This window comes from Sus scrofa, chromosome 13 (assembly GCF_054392235.1).
Source record: "Sus scrofa isolate SSC_HxYL_T2T_F1_AM1 chromosome 13, Sscrofa_HxYL_maternal_Yorkshire_Landrace_v2.0, whole genome shotgun sequence".
Taxonomy (NCBI): Eukaryota; Metazoa; Chordata; class Mammalia; order Artiodactyla; family Suidae; genus Sus; species Sus scrofa.
In genome coordinates, this window is record NC_139395.1 from 176668871 (window position 1) to 176683093 (window position 14223).

Genomic DNA, 14223 nt, shown 5'->3' on the forward strand with positions numbered 1-14223 from the left:
GGAACAACTGAATATTGCTCCACTGGAGCTGTCACCTATGAGTGTGCTCTGTTGTCTCACCTTTCACCATTGTGGAGGCTCACAAAGTTCACTGTTGTTGTTACTGCTCTCACCCCCACCTTAACCATGGGTATGTTAGTTATGAGTCCTTGTATCTTTCAGGCATTGTTTTCATCTGGCCACCAGTGCTGATCTACTAAGGTCAGGACCCAGGGCTGCACTACTCATGCTCCTTGGCCCAGTGTGAGAGTTATGGAGTCAGTGCAGACTCTGGCCTGGACAATGCCCTGTATGTACCCCCCAAAAAAAAACATATCTACTAAATACAGACCCCTTTCAGTTGTGGGTGCACTCATCATTGGATTGTTCCATCAGTTCTGACTTTAGAAGATTGGCAATGGAGGTGTAAATCCATACAGAGTTTGCATAGTTTGGAGGAGCGTTTTCAGGTCCTTCTCCTTAGTGGCAGGGTCCTTGGGGCTCAGCTGTGATTTCAATAACACCTCTATGTGTGAACAACACACTGGTGATTGCTCCCAAGGCAGCAGGTGCACAGGGGGCCAGGCAGTGGGTTACTGCTTTGGAGATAGTAGGTGCACAGGGGTCCAGGTTGCCTGCAACTGCTTTGGAGGCAGCAGGGGTACAGGGCACCAGGGTGGCTGTGATTGATTTGGAGGTATCAAGTGAACATGGGACAGAGTGGTGATGGGTGTGTGTAGGGAGATGGGGTTGGGTAGAGATTTGGATGCATAAGAGCCTGCTCCAGGAGGAGGGTGGTGGGGCTTGATAGGAGGCAGTGTCCAGCTCAGGCAGTCCATCTCAGATGGAGCCTCCCCTAGAGCTTGCAGAGGCAGGGACCTATTTGGGGGAGGAGGTTGTAATGGTGACCCCACCACTCACACGCTATTTAACAATGGTGTTAAGCCTCTATGGCAGCTGGGCCACCTGTCCAAATATTCCCAATTGTGGTACTTTGCCCTTCCATTCCTCCAGGCTGTCTCACATAGCCAGTGACTGTCCTAACCTCAGGAATATACGCTAAACCCTGTACACTCTAGTACATAGCCCCTGACATTATATGCAGACTTGTATCTCAGGCTTGAACACACAAGGCAGTTGTGCAAACCCTCTGTGTATGACTTATTCTGTTCTGCCTGCCACAGGTTGGCTGTTTTGGTTTCTTTGAAACATCCAAAGCTCTTTTCCTGCCCCAGCTGGTCACTCTGCTGGTAATGGGACTCCACCAGCAGGTGGAACAATCTCTCCAAGTGTAGCAACCTCTCCTGTCATTCAGCTCCCTCCCTAGGGTGCAAGTCTCAACCCACTTCCACCTTTTTTTTTTCTCTTAAGTCCTACCCGGTTACATGGAGATCCTTCTTGTCTTTTCTGGTGTTTGAGTTTTTCTTCTAATGTTCAGTAGATGTCCTGGGTGGTTGTTCCATTTATAGATGGACTTCTGATGTATTTGTGGGAAGAGGTGAACCCCATGTCCTTCTATTCCACCATCCTGTTGCTCCCCATAGTATTAGCTTTTGAAACAGAAGCTCTCATGATAGAGACCATATTCTCTTTCCACAAGCCCTTCAGAAGATTCTGAGGCACACTAAAGTTTGATAACCACTATATTAAAAGAAAGACAATGATAAGAAAGCCTAGAATTGCAGAGGAGTTTACACTTACAAACATATATACTAGTAAGAATCTATCCTATCTACTTCACAACTCAGAATGAGAAATACTGTCTAGATTTCATGGTGTTTAATTTCACTTAACTCCTAAGTGTTTTGCTTCTTTGAACAGTCTAGGATAATGTAGTCAGCAACTTCTCAACAGCACAGAGTATTCTAAAATGATGAGAAAAAAAGTTTATCCATGTACATAAGAGAGGAACTATGAATTATTTTATATTCTCTGGCTAAGAAAATTAATACAGCTTTGTAATAAAGAATATTACTCTTATGTTATTAGCATTTCCGAGGGATGGTTTTATCCAATGTCTGTAGTGTTACAGACAACTAAGTGAACTTAGTATTGTGATATCAACATTTATATATAAATAACACTAAATAATATGTATGTAAATTCACAGGTTATTAATTTTTTTTTCACTTTTTTCCCCTCTGTACAGCATGGGGACCAGTTACAAATCCATGTATATACACTTTTTTCTCCCATTGTGATGCTGCATTTTAAATATCTAGACATAGTTCTCGGTACTACACAGCAGGATCTCATTGTAAATTCATTCCAAGAGCAAGAGTTTGCTTCTCTTAACCCCAAGCTCCCACTCCCTCTCCTTCCCCCTGGACAACCACAAGTCTATTCTCCAAGTCCATGATTTTCTTTTCTGTGGAAAGATTCCTTTGTGCTATATATAAGATACCAAATATGAGTGATATCATATGGTATTTGTCTTTCTGTTTCTGACTTATTTCTCTCAGTATGTGAATCTCTAGGTCCATCCATGTTGCTGCAAATGGCATTATGTATTTGTTTTTTTATGGCTGAGTAGTAATCCATTGCGTATATATACCACATCTTCCTAATCCAATCGTCTGTTGGTGGACATTTGGGTTGTTTGCATGTCTTGGCTATTGTGAATACTGCTGCAATGAATACGTGGGTGTATGCATATTTTTTAAGGAAATTTTTGTCCAGATACATGCCCAAGAGTGGGATTGCTGGATCATGTGGTAGTTCTATGTATAGATTTCTAAGGTACCTCCATACTGTTCTCCATAGTGGTTGGACCAGGTTACATTCCCAACAATAGTGCAGGAAGGTTCCCTTTTCTCCACACCCTCTCCAGTGCTTGCTATTTGTGGACTTATTATTGATGGCCATTCTGACTGGTGTGAGGTGGTATCTTATGGTAGTGTTCATTTGCATTTATCTAATAATCAGGGATGTTGAGCCTTTATTTCCTGTGCTTGTTGGCCCTCTGTATATCTTCCTTGGAGAAATGTCTGTTCAGGTCTTTTGTCCATTTTTCCATTAGAGTGTTGGCTTTTTTTTTTGCTGTGGATGTGTGTAAGTTGTTTGTGTATTCTAGGGATTGAGCCCTTGTCAGTTCCATCATTTGAAACTATTTTCTCCCATTCTGTAAGTTGTCTTTTTGTTTTCTTTTTGGTTTTCCTTGCTGCACAAAAGCTTGTCAGTTTGATTAGGTCCCATTGAGTTATCTTTGCTTTTATTTCTGTTGCTTTGGGAGACTGACCTGAGAAAATATTCATGAGGTTGATGTCAGAGAATGTTTTGCCTGTGTTCTCTTCCAGAAGTTTGATGGTGTCTTGTCTTATATTTAAGTCTTTCAGCCATGTGGAGTTTATTTTTTTGATTCTGTGAGTGTGTGTTCTAGTTTCATTGCTTTGCATGTAGCTGTCCAGGTTTCCCAGCAATTCTTGCTGAAGAGACTGTCTTTTTCCCATTTCATGTTCTTGCCTCCTTTGCTAAAAATTATGTGATTATAGGTTTTTAGTAGCATGTAATTTAGTCTCCATGTAGTGTGTTTTTTCTCATTTCTTTTCCTGTGGTTAATTTCTAGTTTCATGCTGTTCTGCTCAGAGAAGATACCTGACATAATTTCTATACTCTTAAATTTGTTGAGGTTAGCTTTGTGCCTCAGGATGTGATCCATCCTTGAGAATGTTCCATGTGCACTTGAGAAGAATGTGTATTCTGATTTTTTTGGATGTAATGTCCGAAAATATCAATTAAGTCTAATTTGTCTATTGCGTCCTTTAGGATCTTTGTTGCTTTGTTGCTTTTCTGTCTAGAGGATCTGTCCATTGATGTGAGTGAGGTGTTAAAGGTCCCCTACTATGATTGTATTCCCATCAATTTCTCCTTTTATGTCTGTTAATATTTGTTGTATGTTTCTGGGTGCTCCTATATTTTGGAAGTATCTATTGATGATTGTAATATCCTCTTCTTGAATGGATCCTTTAACCATTAAATTAAATGATTTGTCTTTCTTTATAGCCTCGTTTTAAAGACTATTTTGTCTGATGTGAGTTTGCAACTCTTGTTTCTTGTCTTGTCCATTGGCATGAAATATCTTTTTCCATCCCCTCACTTTCAATCTATATGTGTCCTTTGTCCTAAGGTGAGTTTCTTGTAGGCAGCAGAATGAAGGTGTTTCCTTTTTTATCCAGTCTTCCACTCTGTGTCTTTTGATTGGAGCATTCAGTCCATTGACATTTAACGTGGTTATTGATAGATGTTTAGTTATTGCCATTTTAAACCTTACTTTCCAGTTCATTCTATGATTCTCCATTCTTCATTTCTTGTTTTGGTTGAATGGTGTCCATTTATTTTATGCTTGAGTAATTTTATTTTCATTTTTTTGAATGTAATGTTTGGTTTTGATTTGTGGTTGCCCTGTTTTTTAAGTATGTTAACCTCTTCCTATAATTGTGTGGTTTAGCCTGATAGTCCTGTAGGTTCAAACTCTTCATTGCCATAATGAAATATAAAAAGAAAAGATAAAAAAAGTATCCATTTCTTTCCTTACTTCCCTTGCCCACATTTTATGATTTTGATATCTTTTTTAAATTTTATTTTATTTAAAAGTCTGTATGATGGCTTATTTAAGGGACTGCCCTCTGATTGTGGTTTCCTCCATTCTCATTCTTCTACTTATTCCTTCTAATTTAGAGATGCCTTTTCAGTATTTCTTTTAGGATGGGTTTTGTGTTACTGTATTCTTTTAACTTTTGTTTGTTGGAGAAATTTTTTATTTCCCCTTCTAATTTAAATGATGCTCTTGCTGGATAGACTATTCTACATTGCATATTTTTTCCTTTCAGTGCTTTAAATATCTCTTGTCATTCCCTCCTGGCCTGTAGTATTTCTGTGGAGAAATCAACTGGTAGCCTTATTGGGGTTCGCTTATAACTGACAGTTTGCTTTTCTCTTGCTGCCTTTAGGATCCTCTCTTTATCTTTAACTTTTGCTATTTTTATTATAATATGTCTTGGTGTGGGCCTGTTTGGGTTCCACATGTTTAGGGCTCTCTGTGCTTCCTGTATCTTGAAATCAGTATCCTTTAAATTTGGAAAGTTTCCAGGTATAATTTCTTCAAATATATTTTCCATCTAATTTTCTTTTTCTTCTCCTCTGAAATTCCTATTATGTGTAGATTGGTCTACTTTTTATTATCCCACAAGTCTCATATTGCTTTCATGTTTTTTTCATTGGCTTTTCTGTCTGCTGATCTGATTGGGTGATTTCCATTATTAGTGACTTCCATGTCACTAATTCATTCCTCTACATTATTCATTCTAGTTATAGAGCCCTTAGCTCAGTTTGTATCTCTGCAAATGAATTTTCTAGGTTTTATTTTTTTTCGCTCCTCATATTTTCTAGTTCCTTTCTGAGGGAGTCTGCATTACTATTCATATCTTCTCTTAATTCCTTCAATATTTTCACTATCTCCCTTTTGAACTCCAAGTAAGTCAGACTGCAGAGGTCTGTTTCATTGTTGACTCCTTTAGGTGAGTTCTCCTGTTGGTTTCACCAGGAGTGATTTCTCAGCTTCTTCATCTTGCTTGTGTTTTTCTTTTTTGTGGTGGAGGTGGACTCCCATGGCTGGGCCAGGTTTTCCCTGACACCACTGTGGAGTGCTCCCTGAGGGCTGGTGGAGTTGGCCGGCCTGCTTTGAGGCAGCAAGGTGTTTCCCGAGGGTGTGCAGGGTTAGCCGTGTCACTCTGTGGCAGAGGGTGCTTCCTGAGGGCAGGCAGGACTAGCAGGGTCCTTTGCCTCAAAGTGAGCCAGCTAGCTCCACCTGCCCTGGGGCAGGTGTGTACCGCAGTGGTGTTTCACTTCCTATGGCCTTCCTGGCAGGGCTTGCCGTGGCGCTTCTGGACTGTGGCGCTCCTCCCAAGGGCAGGCAGTGCTGAGTGACTTGCTCTGCAGGATTAAGGCATTTCCTGTGTGTAGGCAGGCCATGCTTGGGAAAGCTGCAGTGGTGGTTTGCTTCCTGCAGGTGATGAGGCCAGTCTGCTGGGATTGCAGGCAGCTTCTGGCCAGGTATGTGTGGGGTGAGAGAGGGGGGATGCGCTGGGAAGCTCTCTTCTCTACTAGCTGGCAGGCAAGCATGCATGCTGGGGCTCAAAGAGTATTCTATGGTGACCCACCCCTCTTTCTTTCCCTTACCCAACACTAGCATCTCTCCTGAGGGTCCAGACCTTCTCCCAGGTTCCCTCTGTTGTGGATTTCCACTCCCCAACCCTTAGCATATTGTTCCCTCCACCCATGACACACAGCTTCCTCATCCCTCAGGCTGTCTCCACACTGCTAACCCCAGCCTGCTCCCAGGGACTAACCTTCAGAGCCCAGTTCTCAGTGCCCAGCCCCCACCTGAGCATCTTGGATTTTGGTGTCTGTGCCAGTGGTTCCGATGATCTGTACAGCTCTCTTCTTTTCATATCTCAGACCTGCTGCTGCACTTTTCTTGGCATCTGGAGATCCCTCCCATGACTTGGTTGATCTCTCCATCGATTAAGAGACTTTTCAGGGTGTGGGTTCCCTTTCTCCTTCACAGTTCCCTTTTGGGAGTGCCAGTACGGCCCTGATTCCCCTCCTCTCCCTCTCCTCTTTTCTTTTGTTTTACCCAGTTATGTCAAGAGATTCTTGACATTTTGGGAGGTTTGAGTTCTGCCAGCATTTAGTTGCTGTTCTGTGCGAGTCATTTTACATGTAGATGTGCTTTTTTGTTGTGTTTGTGAGAGAGGGCGAGCATGTCCCCCTACTCTTCCGCCATCTTTCCTCCTCTATAATTTCACAGGTTCTTTTTAAAGAATTTCGCAGAATATCTTCTAAGATATGGGCTTTTAACAGGTTAATATTTTTACATATTTCCCTGCACATACCTGAAATTACATATGTAATATACAAAAATTAAAAAATGCTAAACAGAAGTGAGCATGGGCATACATTGACAAAGAGGAGGTTTGGTGAATTTCTGGAAGGCATAAATTAGTTGCGAGTTTAAAGAAAGACACATCAGAGCAGTAAAATCCATAGAATAGACATGTTCAATAGAAGGTTATACAGGAAGCTTGAGTTTCTGAGAGACCACCAATGCCTATTTCATACCAACCCAATTGAAAGAAGGACTTGACACATCCTCATATACTCATAATTGATATCAACCTTTTCATTCAAACAAAAGGACAATTAGGGAAACAAACATTTATGATTACAAAACAAAAATAGCATTTGCTTCTATTAGCAATATAGTATTTGGGTTATAACTATACGCGTACGAACAAGCAAAAATTTAAATAAATTACGGAAAAAATAAGAACAATGGAACAATTGTAAAACAACAAAAATTAATACACTATGGATATATATGCAAATACATAGATTCCCTAGTGAAAAACAATAGGAGTATCTGACTGTTATTCTTTTATTCCCTCTCTGGGACTTGGGGATATCCCTCAGGAAACAAAGAGAGGGTAGATGGCCTGATCTAATCTTGTGACCTGCACCTCCAGAAATAGGTAATAATGATATGTGTTGTAAATATTTGTATAACCTGTATCATTAATCCAAACATCTAGCTAAAGAACTTCACCCAGATATTTTGTCTTTCTCTATGTCAGGAGCTAATCCTCCTGCTGGGAAGAAGATTAGTTTACTTTGGGTGTATGATACTTGCAGTTATCTTGAAAGAAATGTGAAGGTAAACTGGATAGAGTAGCCATTCCAGGCGCATGAATCTCTGTGGACTCATTACAAGATTGAAAATAAGTGGTTTACTCACACTTCACTGAAGTATTTATGATGTGAGAATCATTTCAATTTTGCATATATTTCATAAATGCTTATTTAGGACCTCAGGTGGTATGCAACTCTTCTAAGAGCTACAAATGATTGAATGACTCTCTACTATTTGAAGACAGTAATTCTTCAAATTATAATCTAAATGAGAAAGCTTGCTGGCCAAGAATAAGTATTAAGGAAGTGTATTTGTGGCCTAAAAGAACAAGTAAACTACTCAAACGTTCAAATGAGGGAGCCTGTCTACTCTCTTTGAGGTAGCATGAAAATACATTATGGAAACTATTACATTTAAGACAGATCTTGACAAAATGACCATTACAATTGTAAATGAAGATAGATGCACTTGGGCAGGAGACCATTCGAAATGGAGGAACCTATAGGAAGAGAATCATGTATCTGAGAGGAAGGTTTCTCTAGGAGGGTTTCAGTAATTTATTTGGGTGTAACATAAGGTCCATTAAGAGAATTGCAGAAGCAAAGACTTCAGAGTAAAATTAAGACTTTATTGGGAAAGACCTCAAGTAATGCCAATGTGAACAAATATATGTAATGTGAACACACATGTGAACAAATAAACTTATCTATGTGCATAGAGTTCTAGATATGTATGCCATATATACATATAATCTGATAGTGGTGACAATATATTAAAAGATGTTGAAAAGGGATATTATTTCCTCAGAGTTCTGTTTATAAAGAATAATCCAAGAGCAATATTTGGGAAGTAAGAGTATCAGCAGGAGGTAGAATAAGTAACAACACTATTGCAAATGACATATGTCAGTAGTTTTAGGGTAAAAGCCTCAGTGGTACCAGTAGGATTGTAGATAGAGTTAGTGGTGAGATTGGAAGATTGGGGGTGGACCTGAAGATGGAATCTTGCGTGATCCCACACCGGTGTCATGGACCTGAAGATGAATCACTCATTATTCTTAGAGTACGGAGTGTGACAAAAGCTAGTGTTTAAGTATTGTGGGGGCACAAATCACATAAATTTTGGCTCATTTTCGTGTTTTTCCCAGCTACTTACTGGATACTCTGATATAATTCATTTTAACATTATTTGAACTTTGGTACTATGCATGCATTTGAATCATCTTGTCATCAACACGTTCTAACAATCAATACCTATTACATTTTTCTGAACAGTTTCATTGTTGTAAAATTGTAAGCAAGTTGGGCTCATTTCCTTCGTATTCTACCACTTCACTTTCCCTCTCTATGCCCATCTCAATTAAATCTGCAATTTCATCACTTAGCTTTTCAACCAGTAAAGCTTTTTGGATTACCATGCAACATACCAAAAAACTGAACAGGACCACTCAAGTCATCATAGACATTGAGAGGCATCTTCCCTCTTCTTATTACTCATTGAGCTAAGGGCATCCTCTTAAAGTTTGGCCTGAATTTATCTGCTTTAACTCCTTTCTCATATTTTTTTCATTATCGACTCATTTCTGTTAATTTCTCTGTGTTATAAGAAAATTGAAACCCCACAAAAAGTGACATTCCCCATGTCCCAAGTAGAATATCATCAAATACCTTTTGGTGGCTAGCAAAATTTTTGAAATTTGTCTCCATTTGCTCAAACACAATCCTGTCTCCACTGTGGAGGTAAATGTGTTATGAGTCCCCAGGCTGCACAGCTCTATTATTGTCAAAGCCACCATGTTTCAGTTCTTTTAATGGTGATTTCAATATTATAGTGCTCAATGAATTTATGAAGTAACATTGAGAAAGTACATATGGAGTATTTTGTTTTCTATTTTACTATAACATGAACACTTTATTAGAATTTTATCTATGTTTTTGAGTAACATATACACATAGTTTCAGAAGCTTCTTAATACTCTCAGCTTAAGTCATTAAAACTGTAGGGAAGATATAACTGCCAAAAAATGAACACAAACCAACAGCAACATCTAATCTAAACAATTTTATGACTATTTCAGTAAAAAAGAGAACTGCTAACAGTATTAGATCTAAACATTTCTTTTTAACACATTTACCAGTGAATCTATGACTTTCTTATTTCTCAAGCTGTAAATAATTGGATTTAACAAAGGAATTATAATCATATAAAACAGAGAATACATCATATCTTGATTATCTCCTTGTGATGATCCAGGGCGCACATACATGAAGAGGAGAGGCCCATAGTATAAAGAGACAGATAGGAGATGGGTTCCACAAGTGGAAAATGCCTTCCTTATGCCTTGAACAGACTTCTTTCTTAAGATTGTAAAGAGAACAAGTATATAAGAAACAGCAACAGTTAGAATGGTAAACACCTGTATTGACCCAGAGAAAATGAATACCATCAGAAAATTAATGGAAGGATCAGTACAAGAAATCTTAAACAGTGGTACTATGTCACAGTAAAAGTGATGTATTATGTTAGAATTACAGAAGGTTAATCTTAATAAGAAAACATTGTGAAGTATGGCATGAAAAAGGCCACCTAAAAATGATGAAACTAACAGCCAGATGCACTGTCTGTTGGTCATAATCACTGGATAAAGTAATGGTTTGCATATGGCCACATAGCGATCATATGCCATTGCTGCCAGCAAAAAGCATTCCATGGTTGCACTGGTTGCAAAGGAAAAAAATTGTATCTTACATTCAGTGAGAGATATCCGTTTGCTCTTGGCAAAGAAACTGACCAGCAGCTGGGGTGTCACTGTGGAGGATATCCAGGCATCCACAAAGGCCAAATTCCCAAGGAATAAGTACATGGGAATGTGAAGGTGATGTTCATTCCATATGAGAGCAATCAGACTGAGGTTCCCCGCAATGGTGATGAGATATATCACCAAGAAGAGCAGGAACAGGGGGATTTGCCACTCTGGTTGATGTGTAAGTCCTGTGAGAATGAATTCTGTCAGCAGTGTTGCATTTTCCTTTTTCATGTCTTCAGTAAATTTTTCCTAAAATGAAACAGAGTAACTAAAAAAAAAAAAGCACAAGAGTTTATATTTGAAATAAACCTTGCGTATCAGATTGCCCTAATTACTTCTATAACAGATGAGATATATTTGTGTCAACTATAAGTGCAGTTATTTTTTTAATTCAAGAAATGTGAATCACTGAACCAGTTTAGAACAATTAAATACATTCTAAATGTGTTCTAAATTCATAGGCATAGAATTGAATGTAATATGGAAATTCTATCTGGGATATGAATGTAAGTTTGGAGAAAAGAAGCTTGAGGAGACTAGGTAATAAAATAAGTTGAATGTCTGGTGAAGGATCTTTACTATGATTCATCAGGTAATAAGTATGCACTGAAAACTTAAAGAGGTGGGAGTAACACTAATTTTTTTTTAAATAAATATATGGTAGTATAGAAAACAAGCTGCAGAAATGGAAGATTGAGGTCAGGAGTACTAGTCAGGAAGCTGTTACTCTTGTCCACTGGTTTTCAAATCAGATTGCCCATAAGAATTTTCTAGGAAATATTTTATGCAAAGTATAATTTATGAGTTTTAGCTATAGAAATTTATTTAGTGGGTCAATAATAAGTTGTAATAATATGCATTTTAAAGTTGTTCTTTAAGTGTTTCAGGTACACATGAAGTGGGTAGTCCATGCATAAAATGACATTGAGAAGAGGACGAAGAGATAGATACAGAAGAATTCAAAATATAGAGTCACTAGCTTGGTGTCATATTGTATGTGAAAGAGGTGGTCAGTGAAGAACAGAGGAGTCACTTTGTGATTTGTTAGATTTTAATTAAAAACTGTTTAAAAACTCAGGTGCAGGGGCCAATTTGTGGAGGTAGTGTCTCCTAAACATTTGGTGATAGATATTTTGTGGTATAAGTCTCTAGTATAAGGCTGCTATTAGAAATAATGCCTTGGGAGTTATTGAGGGTAGCGCAGGTCATACTGAAGTAGGACCTATTCATTGGAATGTATGCACAAGATAAGGAGGTGGGGTGAAAAGGAAGCCTAAGAAGTGTATTAAGAGGTCATAGAGGATATATGTAATTTTAAAGATTTCCAGAATCCGATCCTCTTCTCTAGCACACTAGAAGCCAAAAAACAAACAAAAAACTGCCTTTCCCATTCCCCTTGCACCTAGAGTTAGAGAACTTGACATAGGTGTGATAGATCAAAACCACCCACACTGGATTTGGAGTTTGGAGAAATGATGATAAAGGAACAAGGACCAAAAAAAAAAAAAAATTGGTTGCTAAGGCAGCCAAGGAAACAATAGTGAAAATGGAGCAAATGTGTCCTTAACCCACACCAATGACACTGTCAGTATGAGTCATGGCATCCAAAACAGCAGCAGTGACCTCATGGGGCTAACACTGGGACATGATTGTGTCTGTTAATTGACTTCCTTGCTTGCTTCTGTTGCTTGATGCCCATTTTCCAGCTGATTCCTCTAATCTACCATTTATATGTTAGAGAAAGTTTCATTTTTTTCTAACAACAAGATTTCATGTTGCAGCCAATATCCCTGCCAGGCAGTGATGAAAGACAGGGAAAGACTAGAAGAACAGCATGATCAGAGAAGCAGGGGAAACTGGAGAATTGAGTGTTATGAACATAAAGAGAAGAAATATACTCAAAAAAGACAAAGAAAAGTACAGGGTGAGTTGCCAAAATAGATGTTGTGATGGGGCAAGGGATGAACAGATGTCATTGAGCATGAAAATTAAGAGTTTTTAGTGACTTTAGTAAAAGCATTTTCCATTTTGTGATACAGATTAAGCCAGAGAATAATGAGAAATCTTAAAAGTTTTTGCATGCCAAAGGAAACCATTAAAAAATGGAAAAAGAAAACACAGAATGGAATAAAATCTTTGAAAATGAAGTTACCAACAAGGGATTAATCTAAAAAATATAAACAATTCATGCAGCTCAGTATCAAAAAAAAAAAAAAAAAAAAAGACAACCAAATCAAAAAAAAAAAAAAAAAAACGACAGAAGATCTAAATAGACATGTCTCCAAATAAGAAAGACAGATGCCTAAAAAGCACATGAAAAGATGCTTAACATTGCTAATTATTAGAGAAATACCGATCAAACCTAAAATGGGGTATCACCTCACACCAGTCAGAATGACAATCATCAAAAAATCTACAAGCAATAAATGATGGAGAGGGTGTGGAGAGAAGGGAGCTCTCCAACATTGCTGGTGAGAATGTAAGTTGGTATAGCCACTGTGGAAATCAGTAAGGAGGTTTCTTTAATAACTAAAAATAGAGCTACCATATTACCTAGCAGTCCCAGAATCCTAGCCATGGGCATATATCCCAAGAAAAATATAATTCAAAAAGATACATGCACTCCAGTGGTCGCTGCAGCAATATTTACAACAGTCAACACATGTTAGCAACCTTAAAGTCCATTAACAGAGGAATGGATAAAGAAGATGTGGTATGTGTATGTGTGTATCTTTTGTGGTGTGAATGTTCATACACACACACACACACACACACACACGTACACACAATGTAACAATATTCAGCCATATAAAATAATGCAATAATGTCACTTGCATCAACATGGATAGACATAGAAAGTATCATACTGAGTGAAGTTGTCAGGCAGAGTAAGACAAATATCATATCATTCATATGTGGAATATAAATAAAATTAAACAAATGAACTTATTTACAAAACAGGAACAGACACACAGACTTTGAAAACAAAGTTATGGTTACCTCTCTCATAAATATGAGGAGGGTTTGGAGAAAGGATGGGGAGTTTGGGATTGGTATATACAAACTATTGTGCATGGAATAGATAGTTAACATTACAGGAAACTCTACTCAATATTCTGTGATAAGCTATGTCAAAAAAATCTGGAAAAGAATGGATGTGTGTATATGTATAACTGAATCACTTTCCTGTACAGCACAAATTACCAAAACATTGCAAATCAAATATACACTAATAAAACTTTTTAAAATGGAGAAAAAGAGAGTTCCCTGGTGGAAGAGCAGGTTAAGGATCCAGGATGGTTAATGCTGTGGCTCAAGTTCATTCCCTGGCCTGAGAACTTCCCCATGCTGCAGCTGTGGCCAAAAAGAAAAAAAAAAAGTTAATTAAAAAGTAAAATTAAGAAAAAAGTGTAGGGGGTTATAGCTTAATCTGGAATAACTAAAACAGAAATGATTAATCCAGAAGAACTCAAGATAAGAGACAATGATGGGACAAATAAAAAAATAGCAATGGACATAAGAGACAAAAAAACTGAATGGCACAACACTGAGGAGAAGGAATAGAGAATACAAGGTTTCCAGAGAGTCATTAGTGTTTACTGCATGTAGAGAGACAGAAAATTTTTCATGTAGATCATTATAGTAAACTATTTGAAAAGAGAGGAGAGGGAGGATTTAGGAAGAGAAAGGAAACAGGAGAAGTAGAAAGAAGTTCAAGTGAGTGAAAAGATCATAAAATGGAGGAAAAGAA

At 38.1% G+C, this 14223-nt stretch overlaps 2 protein-coding genes across 4 annotated transcripts in view; one reads left to right on the forward strand and one right to left on the reverse strand.

Annotated features, from left to right (window-relative positions):
* The window catches only part of LOC146397788 (uncharacterized), a 797689-nt gene that overhangs the window by 352431 nt on the left and 431035 nt on the right, over window positions 1-14223 (forward strand). The window lies entirely within an intron of this gene.
* Window positions 7089-11976, reverse strand: LOC100621657 (olfactory receptor 5H8-like). Its single transcript, XM_084989127.1, has one exon. It carries the CDS (start codon window positions 10701-10703, stop codon window positions 9774-9776), a length of 930 nt encoding a protein of 309 aa, XP_084845253.1. The 5' UTR covers window positions 10704-11976; the 3' UTR covers window positions 7089-9773.